This window comes from Melanostigma gelatinosum, assembly GCF_949748355.1.
Source record: "Melanostigma gelatinosum genome assembly, chromosome: 4".
NCBI classification, from domain to species: Eukaryota; Metazoa; Chordata; class Actinopteri; order Perciformes; family Zoarcidae; genus Melanostigma; species Melanostigma gelatinosum.
The window spans coordinates 21534917-21557383 of NC_136637.1; the positions used below are offsets into that span (position 1 = coordinate 21534917).

A 22467-nucleotide genomic window follows, 5' to 3' on the forward strand; every position below is an offset into this window, starting at 1 on the left:
CTCGTTTCAGACGATGACTTCACTTCCTGCCTTTTTGTGTTTTCCAGCCAGTTAGGCTCGTCTGCCCCTATTTAGCCCTGCAGTCACCTGACCTCCTGCTCACCTGTTCTCACTCCTCATTTACTCTGTCTCTACAAAAACCTCTCTGGTTTTGCTGCTGACCTTGCCTTCAGTATCATGCCTGTCGTTTGGACTCAAATCCTTTAAGCCACCTCCAATAAATCATTGCGTTGTTCCTTCTGCAGCCTCATCCTTCATCTGCGTTTGGGTCCGTTCCTGCTGAACGACAAGGCAGGAAACAGCAGGCAAGGTTACGGGCAAACCGGTAACAGAACTCCAAACAAAAGATGAAAAAAACCCCGGCAAAAAAAACGAAGGAACGAGGCAGGTATTTGTGGAGACGGACTGATTGGGGGAGTGAACATGGGTGACCGGGAGGTCAGGTGACTGCAGGTCAGGACTGACGGAGAACAGATGAAACTAATAAAGGTTGTCAAAACTAAGCGGGAAGACACACAGACAGGAAGTGAAGTGATCACAAACGAGAGGAGAGGTGAGTAATGATATAAAACGCGAAACATAAATAAAAGACATGCAGCAGATGTAAAACAAGACTGAGTAGAAGTGCAGATTATAACAGTTTTTTACAAAGGGTCCATTTAGCTCCACTCAAAGTCAATAGCCTGCAGGCCACATCATCTGTTAACAAGGTTGCTTTCTTAAAATAATGTTATTAACTTCTCAAATGTAGCCTAAGTTTATATTTGTGTTTTTTATAAGATATGAAACCTTGAGAGACCTTTTCAATCGTTGTCATATAAATGCGACCAGAGAGAGGGAGATCTCTATTTAATCATCTTCTAACCTACATTTGCATTCATTCCATTGTGTTTCATGTATACATTTAATTTGATATTGTATCATTTTGTAATATGCACCATCGTTGTAATGGGGATTCCATATGCTGCCACGAGACGGCAGTCATGTATCGCGAACAATTCACACTTTTTCAACTCTAGTCGTGAAATTGATGCACTGGAAAGTAAATCTCAATAATCGGAATAGCCGTTGGAATCTGCTCAACAAGTCTGGTCATCTGCCAGCTGATTTAGTTTTCAACATCTAAATCGAAATTGTTGAGCCAAACTCTGGTTTCCTCTCGATCCTCGTGCGAGCTCTGCCGCTGTCATTTCTGAAATCCTCATATTTGAGGAATGACTCCTTTTGATTTTTTTTTTTTCAGAATGTATCAGATGAGGAATGGATTGGAGGTACATGGGGACACTTTTACATGTATGCTTTACTGAAGAAAATGATAATTTAACCTTTGGATATTTCCCCACTTACCTTATCAATATAAATCACTAATGTGCGAGGACATCTGCACATTTGGTAATATTAGTGAGTGAGACACTACTAGTGACGTCCTTCCTTTGGGATTTACAGACACGTAAAATAATCTGTGAAGACTTTTTCGTCCAAAGCTGCTCTGTATATTATAAAAGGATGCAAAGTCCAGCTGCCAGTGCCAAACTACATCACAGCAGAAATAAAGGGAGTTTCAGCCGAATACATTCCGACTATAAATCACAGATGCAAATATGAACCAATTTGCAGACTTCAAGCTTTCATGATAAAATGTATTTTGTTTTGTACATTGAAGTAGTTTGTCTTTAATTTGTGCTTTTAATTCAGACCGCTGAATCAGAAGTGCACAAACTTTTTTTTGAACTCTCTTCAAATGCATTTTTAACTGTACCCTGAAATCTCTTGCTTTTTAAACGCTCTATCACAATTCTAGTTTTCTGTTCAGTGAGGATGGAAAACGGCCGGATGGCTGCTCCTGGAGACGCATTCTCTGCAGCGCTTAAGCGATCACAAGACTCGGACATCGTTGAGCAAAAACATCGACACGCTGACAGGTCAGCTGGAAGCTTACAGGCCCACATATTCTTCTCTTCTCTGCGTCCAACAAGTTGGTCCATTTGGAAAACTACTTTCCTGCGCGCCGCCGCGCCACGGTCTTTATCGGTTTTTATTTTTATTTTTATTTTTTTCAATGGAAATTTCAGTGAGGCTCTTTTTTTAGACGTTTAACAATCACTTTGTTTGTAAAGGATAGTTGTTTTTTCGGTGCCGAATTGTCCGGTAAAACTACAACTAGTGATGTTTTGGTGCGTAAAGGAGGGGCGCGTGGCAACGTGAGCAGATACCGCCGGAAGAAATTGCACCAAAGATGTCAACATTGCTTAACCACCCACACGAAATCGATTGTATTACCTTCAAGAAGGTGGATCCTCGTATAAATAGGGACGCATTATTTCAAGAAAGACGGTGGTGAGCACAATCTGCCGGCTGTGCTCGCTCTCTCTCTCTCGCTCTCGCTCTATCCGGACCACAACGCCTGGAAGAAATTGCTTAAGACAACTGTGTCCACACTCCAAGACATATACGCACATTTAACTCCTAAAGTAAGTCCAAAGTTAGATTGACTTATATTTGTTTTACCCATTTATAGACGAAATGCGACTGCTGCGTGTAGTGCATTCTGGTGATTTATTCCACTTTTAGAGGTTATGCATGTTACCTCTGACGGATTTCTTTTTAGAGTAGTTCTGGGAATGTCAAGAAATTGGGGTTCAACATGTAGCAAAGTGAACAGCAATCTTTTTACTTGTTAGACTTGAATAATAGCATGTGTATAAAAACAAACTTATTTGCTTATGTTCTCAGACAGTGAAGTCATGCAGGTGGAGAGGAAATGGCACATTCTGTTGACAATCTTCTTTCTGCTAATCACCTCCGGCCAGTGTATGGACAGCAAGGACGTCAAGCAGAAAGAAAGAAGGACCCTGTTGGATCTAATCTTACAGGTTATCAGAGACAGCCAGCAACGGGGCAAACGCATCTCCAGACACTGTAGCGGTGGACTCTTCACTTCCGCCCAAGACACGAAGTTCTCCTCCCGTGAAAAGCCTTTCTATGTTCCTAGGCTGGATAACAGTAGACTCATAGGTAAGCTGATAAGAGTTATTTTTAGGTCCTGATGAAAGCATAATCCCCATTTGACTGTGGGATTAGTCTGGTCTGTGCTGTACACCTTATTTAGGAGCCTTATGGAACTTGGGGTATGCATATTAATTCAAGACATGGTATTTGGCAAGAATATACTTAAAAGAAAGAGTACAGCGTCCAGATCTCTCTGTCCTCAAGTGTGTGTGTGTGTGTGTGTGTGTGTGTGTGTGTGTGTGTGTGTGTGTGTGTGTGTGTGTGTGTGTGTGTGTGTGTGTGTGTGTGTGTGTGTGTGTGTGTGTGTGTGTGTGTGTGGAAAAGGGGCTATATCCATAGACTCTATAAGAAGCTATATGTTATATTTATCATACATGGTGTTCTTATTTCTAAGAGATACCTTTTTCACCCCATGTCTTGGACATATTGCTCCATCATTCAAACTGCGATTGATCGATGACATGATAGGTATGAACTCATGTAGGAGGAGCATCGATGTGCCAAACTTGTGAGTGAGTCATCGTGGAATCTTAAATGTGAATGATGACCGCCCTGCACGCACACAAAACGCGCTGTGACGTCTCCGAAAGCATCTCCAATCGAAAGCATCTCCAATCGAAAGCATCTCCGCGAGACTCATCCGGCAGAGACGGGACTGGCTGTCGTTGAGTCACATTAGTTTACTGCATTGTATCAAAGTCACTCACTCCTTTTTGAATGTAGTTAGGGAATACGTCCATACGAGGAGGTTTAAGAACAGGCCGGTCCAGGTTACAGATTTTCAGCTCCAAATAGTACCTTAACAAACGCACCTTCAAATAGATCCTTGTTCGTTTCTCCTCACATGAATAGTTGTTGACCCATGTCAGAGGTCTCTGACCAGGGAGAATGAGTTTGGTGCATCTTTGCCGTTATTGGTTAAATGAAGCATTATGTTCAGACTGGAATTCAGCCATTTAACTAAATCTTTGATACATAAATCTTCAACTATCTGAGATCACAGACGAAGCTGCCTGAGGTTTTGGTGTAGGATTGTGCCTCAGTGGTACAGGATGTGCAATGGGAGTCTAAGAGTGAACATATGGTGGTGTTTATCTGCAATATTGGATCATTTTTGATCACTCTCGTTTAGGTAACATTTTAGTGATGTTGCACAGGCGTTGTAAAGCTCAAAGTGTCGGCCCCATCTTATGCAATTGGAAAAGTACCTTTTTCGGACCACTGAGTGAATGGAATCTATCTTTGAGGTTATTAAATGCAGCATATTGGCGTGTGACACTGCCAAAGTATCCATAGTCACGCAAGGATAGATGTTTTGAACACAATGAGGAGGAAGGAGAAACATCTGGAAACCCACTGATGTGGGTGGGTGTTGTCTTTGGGTGTTTCTCAGAAGCCATGAAGTGACAACATGTTTCAGAAAGATATGCCCTAAGGAAAGGTAAACACCTGTCCTTAGGGCATTTCTTGCATCTGTTTTCTCTGTTAGTTTCGAATTTCATATGTATGGAACGAGAAATCAGTTTTAGACTGGCAGCTGTGGACTTTTCTTTCATTTTTGTTGACATGCATTTATTATTGCCTTGGAAATGCAGTACACTGGTGCAGCAGCAGTGTAAACCATGTTAGCAGGCTTTATGTAGTCCAGGTTGCCATTTTCACTCTTCGCATTTGGGTTTTGGCTTGATGGTCACAGTCTGCTCTTACACTTTGTAGAATATTGAAATACATAGTTGTTTGATTAGTTCGGGTGATTTGAAAATGACTTCCTCTGCTGGTTTTCAAATTGGCTTAATTGTAACGTTAGCCCGGTAACTACTTGCATGGACTTAATCTGCTGAGAATTAAACTCCCATACAATAATCTCTTTAGCCTGTTGGAGTTGGCAGTGTGTTATCAGATACCGCCATGTGTTGCCTGCATGGACATTGACTAGAAAGGACTTGATGCCATTATAAGTGCTGTAGAAAAATGTTAATGCCCCAAATCATCAAGCACATTACTCATGAATAATAATAGTGCAGCCACATGCTGACCTTTTAAAAGGGTGATATTGATAAATTACCTGCATTTCAGTAATCTATCCAGGAGGATGACGACTTCGACAACGACGATCATATTTACCGTGACTACTGTGTAACTTTTGTCAATCTCTGTTGTTGTAAAATGACTTTTGATTGACGAGCTAACAGTGATTTTTCTTCTCCAGAAATTGTTCCTCGAGATGTAAACATGAAAGGCAAATTCATTCAGCATTTCACCGGTAAGAAAGTCACCATCAATGAAAACATGAGTGCAAAGTGTCCTTTCCAGACATGTTTTGGAGCATTACGTTCCCTATGCGACCTTTGGCGGAAGAATTTGTTGGTTTCACCCCTTTGAGAAAATCATTCCTGAAAGCCAACCTACAGTATGCTTAAGTCTCGGAGGCTTCATAAACACCGGCACTCCTGTGGGTCAGAAGAGGGTTGCCTGGCTTAGCTGTAGGGCAGCAGTGCAGAGAAACGGCACATGGTCCAAAGCCGACAGAATTAAGTTGAAGGCAGTGCAAGGCTAAGCTGATTATTTGTCTCAGGACCTGTGAGAGACTTCGTTATTGGTGTGAAAATCTGGAGGTTTGAATGTTGGTGCAGAAACTCTCAGAAGTGATTTATAATTGAAGAATCAAGTCCTCTCTTCACCAAGTCCAGCTGAAGCCCGAATCCTGAACCGTGTCTGTGGTATTGCACTGTTCCCTTTCGCTGTAGACGAAGGTACTTGTAATAAGCATTAGTTGATGGGTAGAAAGGCCCTTATATGTCCTTATAGGATGCTGATTGAGATTATTTTGTGTTAAGGCTATTTAAGTGTTTATGAGTGCATAGTTAACTGCTTATAAATGCATAATAAGATATGTATTCATCTTTATAAAACAATACAAAAGCTTAATGTTTAACAATGCTATTGTAAGTTAGTCAATAAATGAGTTTGTAATGCTATTATAAACAATTATAATAAACTACAATATTTCTTGCTTTGTACATCATTTGTCCTAAATTTGACCAGATCCATAACTTCAAAGCATGTGACTTTAAATACAGCGTGTTGATGTGTTTGCGATATCCTGCATTGTTTACAATCCTCATGGCTCTTACTTGTAATATGCATAATTAATTCAATGTGCTTTTGTATGAGTCACCCCAAACCTCCACACAGATACGGTAATACAAGTGAACAATATAGAGTTAACGCTTTATGATTCAGAACGTGCCTTGTTTTCCCCAAAGCTGCAATGCTGGTACTTTAATAAAAAGCTTTCTTTTTATAAGATCCCACAGAATTCTATTTTATTCTATGAATGCCAAAGATGTTGAGCGGTTTGTTTTAAATCCATACTGTCAGTCAGCAAATTCTGCTTCTCAAGGAAAATGGTCTAACCTTTCCATAAAGAGTTTTTTCCGACATCTTAGAGAATCGGGAAAGTTAAGAAACGGGCCTTTAATTTGTGAAGTGGTGTCTATTCCCAGCTCTATATTAACAAGTAACTTTAGCAATTTAGATTTTGCTTGGGAATTTAACAGTTTGGAGGGACAAGATACTACTGAGTTGGTGTTTTCAATACCATCTATGACGTTCTCGACTATTGTCGTATCAATAACTACAATCAGTGGGACATTTTACTCGCACACACCCCACCCCTTTGTTGTTTCGAATAATGCTGTTGCCATTTTCAGCTGTTATCCTCTCATATCTTTTTCATCGTTTTACCGTAAAGAAAGTTGATGAATAATTGAAATATTGATAATTTTGCCTGATGAGACCTTTTCTATTAAGCAGGACCAGTCAAGTTCTCGTCGGAGTGCAGAACACACTTTCATAGACTTTATCGCAACACAAGGGATTGCTCAACACCAGCATGTATGTATACCTTTTCCTCTCGTGTGCTATTTTTATAACGTGCTCAATGTCTGTAGTGCCATCCTTCATCATCACAAGTATTGTCCTTTTAAAGGCCCAAAGAACTTTTATTTTATTTTCAACCAGCTTCTTACTGTGAGTGAGAACTGTTGCCAGAGTTGGATTCATAGATTGTACATTAGAAGTTGAAGTTATCTGACGTCACCCATTGGTTTGTTGACTGCCGTTTTGAAGCCTCGAGTTTGGCATTTTGGCCGTCGCCATCTTGGCTTTTTGCAACCAGAAGTGAGACGAGAGGGTGGAAATTAGTTCAACCGAACATTGAAAAAGACATTTTATAGTTGACTGAAAATGTTGCAATTAACTTTCATGAACTGAAAACTCACTTTGAAAGGGTTAAAGTTCTAAGAATATAACACGGAGAAATCCCAGACCAGACAACACCATGGCAGTGACCTGTCAATCATTAGGTAGCCACGCCCCAAAGCATACCTGCTTTATAGTCTATTTTACTCTAAATGGGACCATCAACATCATGCTGTGTTAAAGACGACTTGAAACTAGCGATTGAGACCATAAACTCATGTTTACAGTGTTTTCTGAGGTAATAAATCAAGTGAGAAGGAGAGCAATTTTCTCATAGACGTCTTCGCAACCAGAAGAGTTCCCCCTTGCTGGCTCTTAGAAAGAATGCAAGTTTAAGGCACTTCGGCATTGGCTTCACTTTTCAGACACCTTGCAATTATTACAATTGAGGTGGAAGTTTTTGCTTCTACTTTTTTGTGCTCTTCTTATTGGTTGTATGTTTGCTGGGCTTAGTAGAAAATAGTTGATCTCCCGTACTTCCACACTATATCAGGATTTAGCAATATTTGAATCAAAATCTGATAACAGTTGCTGGGCTGTTTGCCACCGTCAATCACTTCAAACACCCACACAGTCCTGATGGAGTTTTGGATATTTTTTTTCCACACCTTTTGTATAAAAAACATTGCATAGTCAAAAATGTAGCATATTCCCCTTTAGATATACCACTTCTATTTACCCTGCGACCCCATGGAGGGTTCCGAACCCCATATTGGAAAGATTTAAGCAACCAGAGCTATAACCACAGTTTGCAACTGATGGAGCAATCCTTACTGGAATGTATACATTTGGGAATGAAGGAGACATCGGAGAATTATTACAAACGATGCTCCCTTGTCACATATGGATATGATTAGAGACACTTGCCTTTATTGGACAGAGTGAATGACAGAAAGCAGACTCTCTGCCAGACATGCCTTTGGCATCTGTGATGCATTTTAGTCGGCATCAAGTCAGACTTCAATACATATCCTAAGCAGCAGTTTAAGCATTGGGATGATGCAGAGTATTGTTGAACGTATGGCTCATCTCTAATGCTAATGTTGCTGATGCTGATATTAGAAAACGAGCGATTGTGTACTTTACATGCAGAGCTGCTCTGTTACATTGCAACACCTCTGACGTCAGTTCTGCCTCATACGTCTTTTTCATTGCTACGAACATTTCTCTCACTTACTGTGGGATATTTGTATTATTTTTAAACCTCGGAGAGAAAAAAAATACCTGACCTGTATAACTGTTTATAGGAAAATTGGACCGCTTTTCTTTTTTTTGTCGTTTGATTTGAATTTTCAAATTATATAATTGGGCCTTTTTAAATACAAGATGGTATGATAACATATTCATGTTTTTTTCCCCCCACTTTCTTTTTTTTCAGATTACAAAAGATGTGCAAGATTGCTAACACGATTAGCAATGAGTCCACTCTGCATGCAATCATAGATATTGCATGTGAGTAAAAGTGTTTTTCTCTTCTTGGGTGGGGTTCAATTCACTCTGAGTTCTTGCAAACATCCCCTGTGGCAAAGTAAAATGGTTAATTAAGATAGACTATTTTGTGTATATATTTATATAAATTCTCTCAGTGAGATGTGGAGGAATTCTGAAGAAAACTGAAGCTCACAGAATCCGAAACATCAAGACTGATGCTCATGTCATCAGAAACATGTCTGAAGTGCATCTGTCTGCAACATATATGCTTTAAGAATATAGCATTTCTTGCAGTTGTTAGTGTTGAAACACGTCTTTTGTATTTTATCTTTATTTAGTCAGCATTAGTGATGGTTAGCTGAAGCTGCACACAAATCACAGAAATAAATAGATTTCATGCATTCATTTCTCTGAAATCACGTTTCCAAAATCCTATATGACAACATTGTGGTGGTAAACTGTTTTCTTACTAAATCTGCAAACTATATAGGGCTGAAACTCATTTTTTTTATTTTAGATTATTTAGATTATGGATTAATCTGTTTGTTTTTTGTCTGAAAAATAAAAGATTGGTGAAAAATTGCAATCACAATTTCCCAGAGCCCAAGAAGTCTTCAAATGTCTACTTTAATCTGACCATCAGCTCAAACCAAAGATATTCAGTTTATAATTAAGAGAATTCCAGAAAATCTTCTCATTGGAGAAGCTGGAACCTGTGAATGTTTAGAGTTTTTCCTCCAAAATGTATTATTAAAATTGTTAATGACTATTTCTGTCGACTCACTAAGTGACTGATCAACCATTTCAGCCATATTTCTATCAACCGTATAATACCAGCTCTTTGTAAAACAGTTGAGATTAATGAATTAATTAAATGGATAGTCATGGGTAACACAATGCATTTGATGGTCGATAGTGTCTATATATTTGATATAGATATTAGTATTCTATAGATAAATATACATTTGTGAGAATTTGCTTGTTTGATTATCTCAACTGGACATTAGTTTTCCACTACAGTGACTACATTATAGTATTTTAGTGCCACTGACAATGTCATGCCATCTTTTGGTCAACTGACATTTTTTCGTCCTTGCCGCATTAAACAACACTCCCTCTGATTTTTATAAACATTACACATATCTTATCAGTGGAAACCAAAGATTTTATAAAAAGTATAATGCACCCTAAAAAAGTAGAACTATGAACAGATGAGGGTGGCTTTCTTATCAATCAAAAACACTGGTACACGCTTCTTTGGCGAACATTAAACACACTAAACCTAAAAATAGACATTCTCAGGACTAAGACAATCTTCAGTGATTTTGGACATAGTCATCCCTCATGTTAAGGCGATCTTCCATGACAGCAGGTCTGATGGGTTCAATCTGGTCTTAAATGCAACATGAGTAAAAGCTCTCGGTGAACGCAATTAGGTCTACCTGGTGAGTGATTGCTGCGAGAGAGTTCATCTGCACAAATGTCCATTGAGGTTAATTTGAGTTCTTCATGGTATAGGACTTCTGGTGATTATAAAAAATAAAGAGGCTGACACATTCTCAGGTATTCAATTTCTCAAGTGAATCAGATAAGATCCTGCCTGTTCTGAGAAATCTGACAAACGTATATCGCAATCGAGGGAGGAACGCGGCAGACCAGTAATAATTCTTTAGAAGCTGACAACACAACTTTCTCAGAAAGGTCGACGTGTCTTTGCCAATACTAGACGGAGGTTTATTTGCTCTAAAATACAGCTTCAAAGCATGCTGAAAATCATGATTAACTTTTTTCTTATTTCATTTCAGGTCCCAAAAAAATGGAAGAGGGATCAATGTGTTGCCAAGGAAGTGCCTTCAAATCCACAGCAGTCATATAGACATTGTTGTGTTCATAGCGTTTCTATTTTTGTTGTTCTTGTTGTCATAATTGAAAATGCTGATGGACATTGTTGGCTATTAAATGGATGTGCTTTTTATTTCAATGTACCTGTATGAAACATCAATTTAATATTAAATACACCTATTTCTTGAAAGGGTATGTATATAATTTCAAAATCATTATTTTGGTTATAAAGGTCACATCTGATGGAGAGGAAGTTCTTTTTCTCATATGAATTCCTCTTTCCACTATATATATGCTGCTATTATATTCTCAAACTGGTCTGAAAGATCTGTCATGCTCCTTCGTTGTCTTCATTACATTTTATTTGGCACTTGAGTGATTGCTGACAATGAGAACATGTGGAATGACAACAGATGATTATGTACTGCAGTATTGAACAATAAATAACATTGAAGCACAGCATATTTTGCTGTTATTGGAGATGAGGGAAAATATAAAGAGGATTAAGTGTGCAGTCTTTTAATGATGACCCAACATTTATCCCAGACTACTGTCTTGTCCTCCGCTCAGTGTCATTTAAGAAGCACTGATTAAAACTGGATTTGATGAAGAACTTTGTTCTCCTCACATTCTGGTTTGTCAAATTTCTCTTATATTTTTCAGCACCTTACTGATTCAGCCTTCTCTGTCCCTGCTCCTCTAAAATGATTTTTCTGTTGCTGTATTCCCTCTATTGGGAGTCTGTTGCAATGGTTAGGGCAGTTAACCAACGCTGACGTATATCTTTGACTATGGGACTCAACAGGATGTTGAGCAATTCAAGGTCAATAGAAGCTAATATACAGTACTTTGGATAAGCTCATTAAAAGCTGAACAATCTCCTTACACGTGTAAGGCAATTTAAACATTTGTAGTTTTCTTCTGAGATTACATTATTTACCATATTTCAATGTCATTCTGAGATGCTCTCTTTGGCTTTTCAAAATTGCTTTGGCAAGAGTTTCTTGTTGACAAATCCCGTTTGGGAGGCGTAACTATGTCAAGCAAACCTTTTTCAAATCAACATAATCCAGTGAATGAAGTGTGCTGGTATAACTGACCTCAAACCTCACACCACTTGTGACATGTTCGAGTAAATTTTAAGAGATTTGAACAAACAAAGCTATCATTTCCTCACTGTGGCTTTCTGATAAAGGCATGAGAGCTTATGATTTAATGCAACTCTTCTCGATCACTGTGCATTTCTGCAGGGAGTTTACTCTTACAGTAACAAAGTGCTATAAAGTCCTGACACAATAAACAGGATCCAACATTATTCTTGTCATGTATCATCTTGCGTTGAGACGTGTCTCAGGGGAAGAGTCACAGTGATTGTTTTTAGGGTAGTGAAATAAACATCGAGCCACGCACACACGGGGATGCCGAAAGACTCTGAAGGAAACATCCGCTGAACCAACGACTAAAACGTCTCAGTTCTCACGCATGTCTGTACAGACTGAGCAGGAACAGTTTATTCAATTTCACCATTCGTTAATCTAGAAAGGCTTTTTGGGAGATCATTAAAAAGGCTTCCAAAGAAGCTGTCATTTCAAAAGGCTGTGAACTGTAATTTACATCTGCAAATGTCAATCCATGCAGGATTTATGCTCTGAAGGGCCATAAAACACACAACATGCCTTTCTTCCACAAATCCCAGCCTCTCCATCAAATTCCTGAATATTGTCAAACCTGCAAAAACAACTACTTCCTGTCTGGCATATTGTATCATGATTGTCTCGGACAATTAATGCAAGCGGGTGGTGTTTTCTGCTTGAGCTATAAAAGGATTAGGAAGCTAAAAATACATCTTGCACCTCACAGGGATGCACTGGGGCTCCCTTTCCCTCCAGGTGGGCAGGGCAGGGACACCGGATCTTAATCTGAGGAGGATATCACTTATCTGGAGACAAACAGCATAGATTAGGAGAGGAGACAGAAGATGCACTGGGGACAGCATGTGGGAGGACTCTAACACAATTACACACAAGCACCAAATCCCTCTTCTGATACCGCTGAGAAATGCTGGTGCGATAAATCGTAAATAGAGACCAAAGCTGGGCCATTTGTTTCCTGTCAGACTGCACCCAGGTGCACCAAAGCTCAGCAGCAGAGAGAAGACAGACCTCAATGTTTTAACTACGAGCTAGTCGCCTACAAGTGAACTGTGCTTTGAAACGGATCGGGTAAGAGACAGAGTTGCAGATTAGCCTTTTGTATCCCTTCGCTGTGATTTGGACTGACAGCAACAACAGTCTTTCAAGCCGACTTTGGACCGTTATAAGCAAAACCCAGCTCTGAGATGACACCAGCCCGCCAAGTAAATTCATTGAATAGATTCCTTGCTTTAATTGACTTTGCAATCATACAAATATTTGTAATTTGATTGGCCCTTTGGCACGTACGAAAATATTCTATTCCTACTATTCAAGGAAGATTATGACTAGCATATAACCTAAGACCTAAGCATGGCTCCCTTATGACGTATATCAAACTCACCCCATCCGCACAAGAATTTTGTGGCAAAAGTAAACACTTTAATCCAATTTCTTAGACCCCAAAGCCTCATTCAACAAGCCACCTTATTTATAGTGAGTGCAGTACTCCTGATGGCTGTAAAATTGTTGTTACGGGCTCATTGATTCGCTCCATGTCTCATGATTAATTCATGAGCTTCCTTTGTCTTTTTTTTCGAATACATGAATCCCTACATGAGTCACCGATGATATAGTTTCAGATAATACCGCTTCCATTAGGAATTTGAGAGTTGAAAGATGAATGAATTGTAATCGTCAGAGCTCTTCTAGCATTTTCATCGCACCAAAATGGAAATGTCATGGATATTATTGACTTGACAGATTTAATAAAGAAAGCAGCTCATGATGTTTCATTGTGTTGTTGTTGCAAAGGTGTTTTGTGTACGTGTTGACCCCCCCGAACATTGCACTTCCAAGATATTATGTGGACTCAGGTCCAATTTGCAGAAGACAGTTTGATGGGAAGTGAAAATGAATGCAGCTCTGTCTGTGTGCCAGCGTCTTTGATCCCATGTGCTGGAGGTGTTGGCACAGGTCTCCCTGCCACCCACTCTGCATGCCCCACACTGTGTGCGCTCTGATGCCTGCCACAGCTAAAAGACTAAACGCACCGTGAACCGCAAGGCATCTTTCAGCTGAATTTGTATTTTCACCCCCGACATGTGACACAGTTAAGAGTTAATTCATAATGAGTTCAGAGTTTGTTTCTTTATTTGGAAAAATGTGTAAGATTTACAAAAATGTTCATCGATCAAACAGTTCCTCAAATGCACAAAGGGGTGTTTTTTTGTGTGAAAGTGAATAGTCCTGCATGTGTACAACCAAGCACAGTGATGTTGTGATGCCGGCCATGGACTTTTAGAAAAGGCACTAATGTTGCATTGACACAGCTCACCTTCCCTCCCAGCTTGGTTTGCGGTCCCAACAGTTGCAGCATTCTCCCTCAATACTCGGCCAATTTCAAAAATTGTTCTCCCTATGAATCACTTGGACACAAAAACATGGGGGAAATACTGAAGTTACCCATTACGTTACGCAGCTGTAGTTTCGCAATATTTGGTTGGCAGTTAAAAGCAGCTTCATATATAACAAATTAAAAAAGGACACAAACAAACACCACTGTGTGGAGACGGTAGAGGTGTGAATGATTTTCTTTAACTCTGAATTAAAAAAATACAGTCTAGACTTGTGACAGTACATGAAAAGTGTAATGAGATAACTTGTGATTTGGCGCCACATAAATCTTAATTTGACTATTTTCTGTTCCACATGAGGTCTATCATAACAATCCCTCTCTTTGACTAACACACACACACACACACTAGTCTTGTGTGTTCTTGATTAAAATATCACAAGGGAACTCAATAAATTAGTGTAAAATACAGACAACAATTTGTTAAATCTTGATGTAAAAAAGTAAAGACTAAAAGGCCACTGTGGTCCAAACTGCATCTTGCAGCAATTTACATTTCATCAGCAACAAAAGTTCAGTTTCCCTCCAAACTTGTACATTTTAAGAAAAAGTTACCTTTTGCTTATTACTTTTAAAGTACATTGCATTATCTCAAACATTGTTTTGTAGGCAACAGCATGACACTTTATGGCTGATGTGACTTTCTATATCCCAGTTTGGGCCCAAACCCTTCCAGCTGCACATACATTGTGTGACGTAGAACATCCAGGCCAACAACACTGTCTCACTAACGAGAGAAAAAAAGATGACAATGCTAAAAATATATGGCTAAATAGTCAATGTGATATATGAAGATTATGCATGTAATATTGAGTATTGGTGATGCACATTTTTTTTCGTTCAATGTTCCATTGTTAAATTAACAACAAACCATGTGATCGGTCAGAGAATAGGCTCTGTGTCATTCCAATTGACGAATGCATCTTTCCACCTGAAATGAAACAAACAGTTTAAGGCATTTAGCGGTGACTCGGATACATTCTGTATGGTTTTCTACATCTTCAAGCTGTATTGAGAGTATGCAAGGAATTTGAACTGCAACACAGTTTTTGGTAGTGTATAGGATCTTCAGACAGTACTGTGCACGTGGGTGTTGGTCTGTGTGTTTGAAATGCCAAAAGATGGTTACCTTGTTCGGATGCAGTGCTCCAGTGGAGGAATGAGATCCGTGTCGGCATCTAGACAGCTCAGGGCCGATTCGCCAACAGCTAAAAATGCACACACTTAATTAGCCTTTTCAGTTAAGATATTTAATTAGGGCAACAGCAAAATAACTAAACCTTACTCAAGCGTCAACAAGAGAAGGACCCAGATCATTTAGAGTGCAGGAAAACAAGATCAAATCACGATCACAGACATTATACCTCAATGCACATTTTTCTGAGTGGTCATTCACTGGCATGATGACAAGAAACATAAACAACCCAAAAAGAAAGGACATGTGCACTGCAGAACAAGTGATGTTACATACAGACAGTGAGGCGGATCTCCTCCTGTTGATTGGCCAGTCCATCGTAATAGTAGAGCTCAAACTCCAGGCTTCGGCCCTGATTGGTCAACAGCTCCCTCTGCAGGCCAAACAGCACGCTGAAGTGGCTTTCACTGCAGACCACCCAGATGGGGTAACGGGGAGTCTTCAGGTAAGCTCCTACCTAAGATAGAGGAAAGTAGCATTTCTTTTTTGCAAGGTCTGTAATTAAAGACAATGAGTAGGATTTTACTAAAAAACGAAACAATATACAGACAGATATTGTAGTAATCCCTCTCAATCGTCACTTGTGACGAACTAGAAGTGTGTGCTGGTGTCTGTATCTGCAGCGAGGCTCAATCCAGACAGAGCTCAATCCAAAACGAGAGCGAGTCCGAGGTTGGCGAGCACCCACTGGCGAGCACCGTCACCCTCGTTGAGCCGGTGAGGAGGGGACAACTTTGAATGTTGTGTTTACAAACCGCAATAAGGTTCATATCTCTACTTCCTCTTAGCTTCAGCTTCCGGTAAACACCACCAAGTACCTGTTTTCTCCGAGTTAGTGCAGGCTTTATGCTTAATTTTTGGATAAAATATGCAATTAATCATTGTTTGCTGTGAGGAAGAGTCTTATATCAAGATCAACACGCCATGTTCCTCGTCAAAAAATATCCAAATTTCCATGATGTGCTTATTGACCTACTAATTACATTTCACGCCACAAAGTCAATTTGATTTGTTGCTATGCTACAGCTTGATAACCAGAGAGCCTGTTACTCCCCACTTTCTTCAGTTATCCTTCTCTAGTGAGTGGGAAGTAGTTTTAATAAACATATTCAAGCAGTGTATGTGTATAAATCCCATCATAGTCTAAAGAACATTCTTTCCTGTAATTATGGGCAGCACAGATGTGCCAATAATTACAGTAAAGCATGCCCCCTGAGGTCATGAAGAAATGTATTATTTGTTCATTGTCATCTGTTTGATATTTTGAACATCCTCAGAGTCCTTAACACTTTTTGAGGAGACGCTGGGTCTCTGGACCAAAGGGTACACACAATACCGTTTTGCGTCCTCCAGGGTGGTGTGGTTACACGTGATTTTTTATGAGAAGGGATATACTGTATAAAGCTAAGTGAATGACCTGTTACTCGTTATGCAAGCTGTACCCCAGTCTTCTCTGAATGCAGATTTGTTGTTGTATTAAACCTGATCATCTCAAAGATGATGATCCGAGTGAGGACGGACCAGAAGTATGAGTTTTCTACATCACTGGGTGAGCAGAGAGGCCGCCTCCGATGTCCCTCACCTTACAGATGTTATAGTGTTCAAACAAGGACAGCAGGCCAATGTCACAGTGGCCTTTGACGCCCTTCAGTAGAGTCGTGTTGCCGTTGCCTGAGTCCAACTCCAAGTCATTGTCAAAGACATTAGAAACTGCTCTGCCGCAGAGCAACAGGTTCACCAGCTCCTGGTGTACACAAATACAAAAATGCAATCTTAGTAACCAGAAAATGTTTCGTGTGTACAGCAGTAACATCACGTAGTGTTGCTACTCTTGCTCTCGGTTTGTGTCTTACACTGAGATCCCTTCATTGTGCAACCTACTCAAAGTCCTGCATGCACCAAGAGACACTTATGTCCCTCAACCAATGTCATCAACAACAATTCCTGCACTTCCGTTATTCATTCAAATGTGTAATTCTGAATCACAATCAAACACAATACCAAGTGCTCTGAAACTATTTCGCCTGCAAGTTGTAGTTTCATGACAAACCTGAGTGCAGTAGCCATGGGCTCCGATGAGTGCGTTGGTGGGCACGTCCATATCCTCTCTTACTCTAAAGACAGAAGAAAGACCAATGAGGGTGAAGTTTCCCTATCTAACTAACAGTGATGTTTATACAGAACATCTTGCTCAGCCATTGAGGTAAAATAAAATAAAAAAAAGTCACAACATACTTTTCAATGGATCGAGAGAGAACTGCAGATATGGTGAGTAGTATGCATCCTAACACCCCGGTCTCAAACTGTGGAACAACAGATCAAAGCAAAAAGGTTGGCAATCTATCCTACATTTGACAGGCAAAATGAAACTGAAGAAGTCAATAATAAGTTTCTTGCCTGATCAATATGCCGCTCCAGAAGCAACTGCAGGTCTTTGATGTTGTCCACTGTGAAGCATGTTATCTGAAAAAAAATGTGATTAGAAAACTTCCACAGCAGATTTGTTTTTTTGTAGAAAGTTAATTTTGTACATTGATAGTATTGATATAGCTACACTTTGTTTATTCATTTCATTTAAAATAAAAACAACAAATGTGCAAATGCGTTTTGCAAATCCAGAATAACATTTTAGACATATACTAATATTCCACATCTTCAACCGCATTGAAAAACGGCTCATTAAAATACTGTTGAAGAATGTTTGTCTGATGTAGTTGGAGAAATGAAACTCCTCATCTATATGCTGGTAAATCCAACTGAATTCCATTTGGTCAATTTGAGTGTAACTTTACTACCCCCATGTCAGAGAGTGTGAGAGCACTGCAGCGGCATCTCTACCTTTTCAAGCACTCCTTCAGATTTGTAGCGTCCAGTTGGGGTGAAATGATTTCTCCCTGAATTTCTGTTTTAAAAAAAAGAAGAAAAATAGAGGTAAAACAAAAAGCACCCAAATTGTTGAAATCAATGCTTCATCTGAGACTCTCAGCAGCTAAGCCGGGTATTCACATGCATTCGACCGACTTAAATACTGGTAATGAGGTTCTGTGTACTGGTCTGGATATAAAAGGATTTAGTGGATAAAAGTATGATCTTACATGGCAATCGTGGCTTGTTTTTCCTCGCCAGCCCGCCACAGTATTTCAGCCGCCGCTAAAGCTAGACATTTTCTTCTGGTTGTGTTGGAAGGTCTTAACCTCCTGAGAACAAAGTGGCAGTTGAGTGGAAAGCCGGTCGTGTGGCGTAATAATACAGTTAATACCAAATGCGGAGGTCACTACTTAACAGTGGCTACAAAGCATGCCTTGATGTGAATTAATGTCTGTAAAAAGCATCCAAGTGATTACAATAGGGCACTCAGTGGTTAACAATATGGCTCAAAGCTCTGAAGGATAACGTACTGAAGGCCCGTGTTACTGCTTTCAACTTTTTCAAACAGCAGCTTCTTTAGAACAAGGGCTTGGATGGATGCCAGAACGCCACAAGGACCACCCTATAAAACAAATACACAGTACATGATATCACGAATCTCAATTGATGACATGGAGTCAACGCACTGCAGAATCTTAGAAGGATGGCGCAGTAATGACAACCTTTTTCTGCACAATTCCGTATCTCAGGTCGTGCGTTTCTGAGAATGTGAACCCTTGGTTCCTCCACTCAACACTGAAACAATTTAGGGCACAACCCGTAAGAATCGCTTTCAATTCCTGAAGAGAAAAACAAGAACAGAAGACAAACAGGAAATCACTGGCAACCACAGTAACTGTTAGCATGAAGCAACAAAAAGGAGCCCCGGTGTAAATCACCAACCATGGCGGTGTGCTGGTCCATCGGGCGGCCTGCGTAGCTGTGCTCTGCGACGGTTCTCTGAAAGGACACTTTGGAGAGTTCTCGCAGATCCTCATCATCATCAAGATCATCTGGAAATTGATGAATACACCATCAGCTTTTGACAAATACAAGGAAACAATAAATAAAGCCAATTGATGCAGCCTTTTTCTTTCTATATACTCACCTAAAACCATCTCAGCCACATCCAAATCAGCCACACTCGGCCTGGTCAAAGACTTTACGCTAAGAAACAAAACACAGTGTACATAAACGTATGAATGAAACTCTGTAGGACATCATTTCAACAGTATAAAACTACGAGGATGCCACAGACAAAGCAGTATTAGCTTAAAGCTGTTTTACTTTGTCGTCTTCAGTTTGTCTTGTTGCACTTTTTCAAAGCTGTTTTCCGTCTGCACTCGTTCTGGTGCACTCCACAACTCCCGTTGCCCTCCCAAGCGGTCAGCTGAGTTGATTTCAGTCAGGCCGCTCTCTGAGCTTTTTTGATGTACGCCAGTCACTAAAAGTCCATCCCTGGACTGCTTGTTTTCTTCCTCTCCTCGGAGCAGCTTCTGGGGCACTTCTAGCCTTCGATTCTGCCTTTTTTTGTTTGATTCCTGAAAAGAAAAACATCAGCGACCCAACAGAGTGTGACGAATACGAGTAATATAATGAATCAATACGTTTTTAGGAGCTCCGTCAGTAGTCTAGTACCTGATGTGTGCTAGCTATTGGTCCAGCAGTCATGCCACGTCTAATTCGATGACTTCTGCTCCTTTGGGTGCTCTCAGTGGTGGAAGTCTTTTTTTCTGGTTCTCTTCTGATGAAGCTCTCATTGTGCTGGAGGGAAGCCATCCGTGGCTGGTGTTTATGGTCTTCTGAGTCACAAGACCAGAAGTCTGTTTGATTTTGACAGGACAGTCCAGCTGTCTCAGGCAATAATGATGTATATATAGGTTGAGACGGGCAGATTTCTCCGATATCAGACCTGTGAGAGAGATAAATCCCATATATGTTCAAACCGTTCTTTCAAAAAGTCAAAACAGGCAGAAAATAATGTATCAAAAAACTACACTTGAGAAATACCTTAATTTGATGTGTTTGCTGATTACAAACGCTGTGCTAGCCTCTGTCTGTGTGTCATTCATCACTGTTGGTGTTACTGCAGGAGAATTAGCAATCCGGCTCATAGTTGGAGCAGACTGCATAGGATCACTTGTACTGATGGTGATCTGGTCCTTCTTAAGGCCCTCAATGTGATGCTTCACAATAATCTCCAGTAATGTTTTCAGGGGGGAGATCTGGGCCTGCAATGACAGAGAGGTCAGCAACAGACTTCTTTTTAAATGTCACTTTAACACAGCAGCCAACCTGGCTGCAGGACTTACTTTATTCTTTCTATAGAGACCCTCCATGTTGAGGATCTGCCTCAATTGTGATCTGTTGTTGACACTGGATTCTGTGCGTGGATGTTCTTCATCCATACAAGCGATCGTCCTCTTGAGCCCCTGCGTATCGAGAGCGTTTTACATCGTATTCTCTAACACTGAATCTCTGGTGTTGGTGGCACAGAATCTGCAGAACCACAGATTTCAGTGGAACACCTGCGTTGAGCTAAGCTAACATTAGCATTGCTAGACATGGGGGAGGCTAACGCTAGCTCGCTCGCTCTGGTAACGGTTTGCAGCTCAGCACTGAGCCCGTTCACCACCTTGAGTTAACGTCAGCTAACTTACCTTCCGACTCAGATATTCCCGTACAACGGAAGAAGACACCTCTTCAGCTGATACGGTCATAGTGGTGGGAACGTGCACACGGCGGCCTTTCCTCTAAACACAGATAACCAACAAGACGCTGCTCTGACAGTATAGCTTTGAGCGATTAACCGTCTCGTGAACCATAACACGGCTGTGGGATGAGCTGCGTCGCAGCCTGGACCTTTCAGAGACTGTCCGTATATGTTTTTAGAGATTTGGTGAAACTCATAAGTTAGTTTAGTGAAACTGCGTGTCTTTCAGAGTTGTTGTTGTTCGGCAACCATGGCGACGGGGTAAGTGGGTCTTCTTCTTTGATTTTTTTTAAAGGTAGGTTTTCTCCTTAATGTTGCACTACCGCCATCTTTTGGAGTTAGTTAACGCACACTCCCCGCTTCCACCACACTGTTCTTTACTCCGGCTCTAGCGTTTCTGGTACCTTAATGATCACAGAAACCGGTTGGATGCTTCCATATCATGTGAAATGTGCTGTTCAATATCACTGTGTCCTGTTCTTAATTCAAGCATGATAGTCTTTTTCCTTCTTCTTTTTCCTCTCTTTTTTTATGGAATTGAAGTGTCTTCCTCTCATCTCCTGACCCCAGTGTTGCAGCTACTATTTATTGATTTCCTTCAACATAATGCCCTTTCCTTCTGATTGTGAAAGACTAATTATTGTCTTATTATCAGCTTGTTTAGCTGGTTTGTCTACTCTTTCATCATTACCCAGAATGCCTGTGTGAGCAGGAAGCCAAATGAAACTAACCTCACAGCCTTGTTTCCTTATTCGTACTTGAGCTTTTCTCTTCTCATCCTGCAGACACAACACTTGATCCATAGTGTCCTCTCCTCGCTTGAATCCACATTATTATGTAACCACCATACCTCCTTTCTCCAAAAAAATATATTATCCTCTGATTGCCCATCTGTTACATCAGTTTACAGATGTGTGATGTCAAGGCAATAGGTGCATAGTTTGTTGCCTCACTGGCATCCTTCCCTGGTTCCTTTTCAGTATTCTTATTGCTTCCTTCCAGCTCTCTGTGATTCTTCCATACCTCCCACACTTTATTGAGTAACGTCCACAACTTATTCAGTCCCTCCATACTTAAAACTTTAGCAATATTTGCAATAGCGCTTAGTTTAGGGCTATATTCAGTGCTTCCCAACCTCATGGTCTGGAACAAAAAAAAAGTCCTTCGATAAAGGGCTCTCATGATGCTTAACAAAATAGAAAAGTGTCAGAATGTGTCGTACTCTTTCTCCGCATTTTGCTAATGAATTGTGAAGCCGGGAAAATTAAATTTTTTGTTTGAATTAAACACAACTGGTGAACTTATGTAACCACTTATTGGTCCCCCACCCAGCACCATCTGTTCAATACAGTATGAACTCTACTGCCTCTAAGTGGAACAACCAATACTCCTTTGCAACACATAATACTTTTTACTTTGTAGCATTTGATTCAATAGAACTTTATCAAGAAAATGCGTCATGTGAACACAATATAAACAACAACAACAAATAGATTTTTGACACAAGACCACTCACTTCAGGTTTGTGTGTGTACAATGATGATGGGTCCGTGGGTTGTAC

At 40.3% G+C, this 22467-nt stretch overlaps 2 protein-coding genes across 2 annotated transcripts; one reads left to right on the top strand and one right to left on the bottom strand.

Annotated features, from left to right (window-relative positions):
* Nucleotides 1-2744: 2744 nt before the first annotated feature.
* alkal1 (ALK and LTK ligand 1) lies at nucleotides 2745-10579 on the top strand (the record flags this gene model as incomplete). The annotated part of the gene is made up of 4 exons (XM_079267343.1): nucleotides 2745-3015; nucleotides 5219-5272; nucleotides 6823-6906; nucleotides 10509-10579. 4 exons carry the CDS (start codon nucleotides 2745-2747, stop codon nucleotides 10577-10579), a joined length of 480 nt encoding a protein of 159 aa, XP_079123469.1.
* A 3293-nt stretch (nucleotides 10580-13872) lies between these two features.
* On the bottom strand, nucleotides 13873-21131 carry mindy4 (MINDY lysine 48 deubiquitinase 4). The gene is made up of 18 exons (XM_079267179.1): nucleotides 20854-21131; nucleotides 20506-20625; nucleotides 20204-20424; nucleotides 19832-20105; nucleotides 19481-19734; nucleotides 19302-19360; nucleotides 19097-19206; nucleotides 18877-18993; nucleotides 18685-18776; nucleotides 18382-18483; nucleotides 18125-18188; nucleotides 17684-17749; nucleotides 17522-17589; nucleotides 17337-17400; nucleotides 16869-17030; nucleotides 15563-15743; nucleotides 15221-15299; nucleotides 13873-15022 (listed from the first exon to the last, which is right to left on the bottom strand). Exons 1-18 carry the CDS (start codon nucleotides 20911-20913, stop codon nucleotides 14974-14976), a joined length of 2142 nt encoding a protein of 713 aa, XP_079123305.1. The 5' UTR covers nucleotides 20914-21131; the 3' UTR covers nucleotides 13873-14973.
* Nucleotides 21132-22467: the final 1336 nt, after the last annotated feature.

Coding starts and splice junctions, on each gene's coding strand:
- mindy4 (XM_079267179.1), bottom strand. CDS start 20,913: ATGACCGTATCAGCTGAAGAGGTGTCTTCTTCCGTTGTACGGGAATAT. Junction 19,735..19,831: donor CAATAGCTAGCACACATCAG/GTACTAGACTAC, acceptor TTTTCTTTTCAG/GAATCAAACAAAAAAAGGCA. Junction 18,189..18,381: donor AAACAAGCCACGATTGCCAT/GTAAGATCATAC, acceptor TTTTTAAAACAG/AAATTCAGGGAGAAATCATT.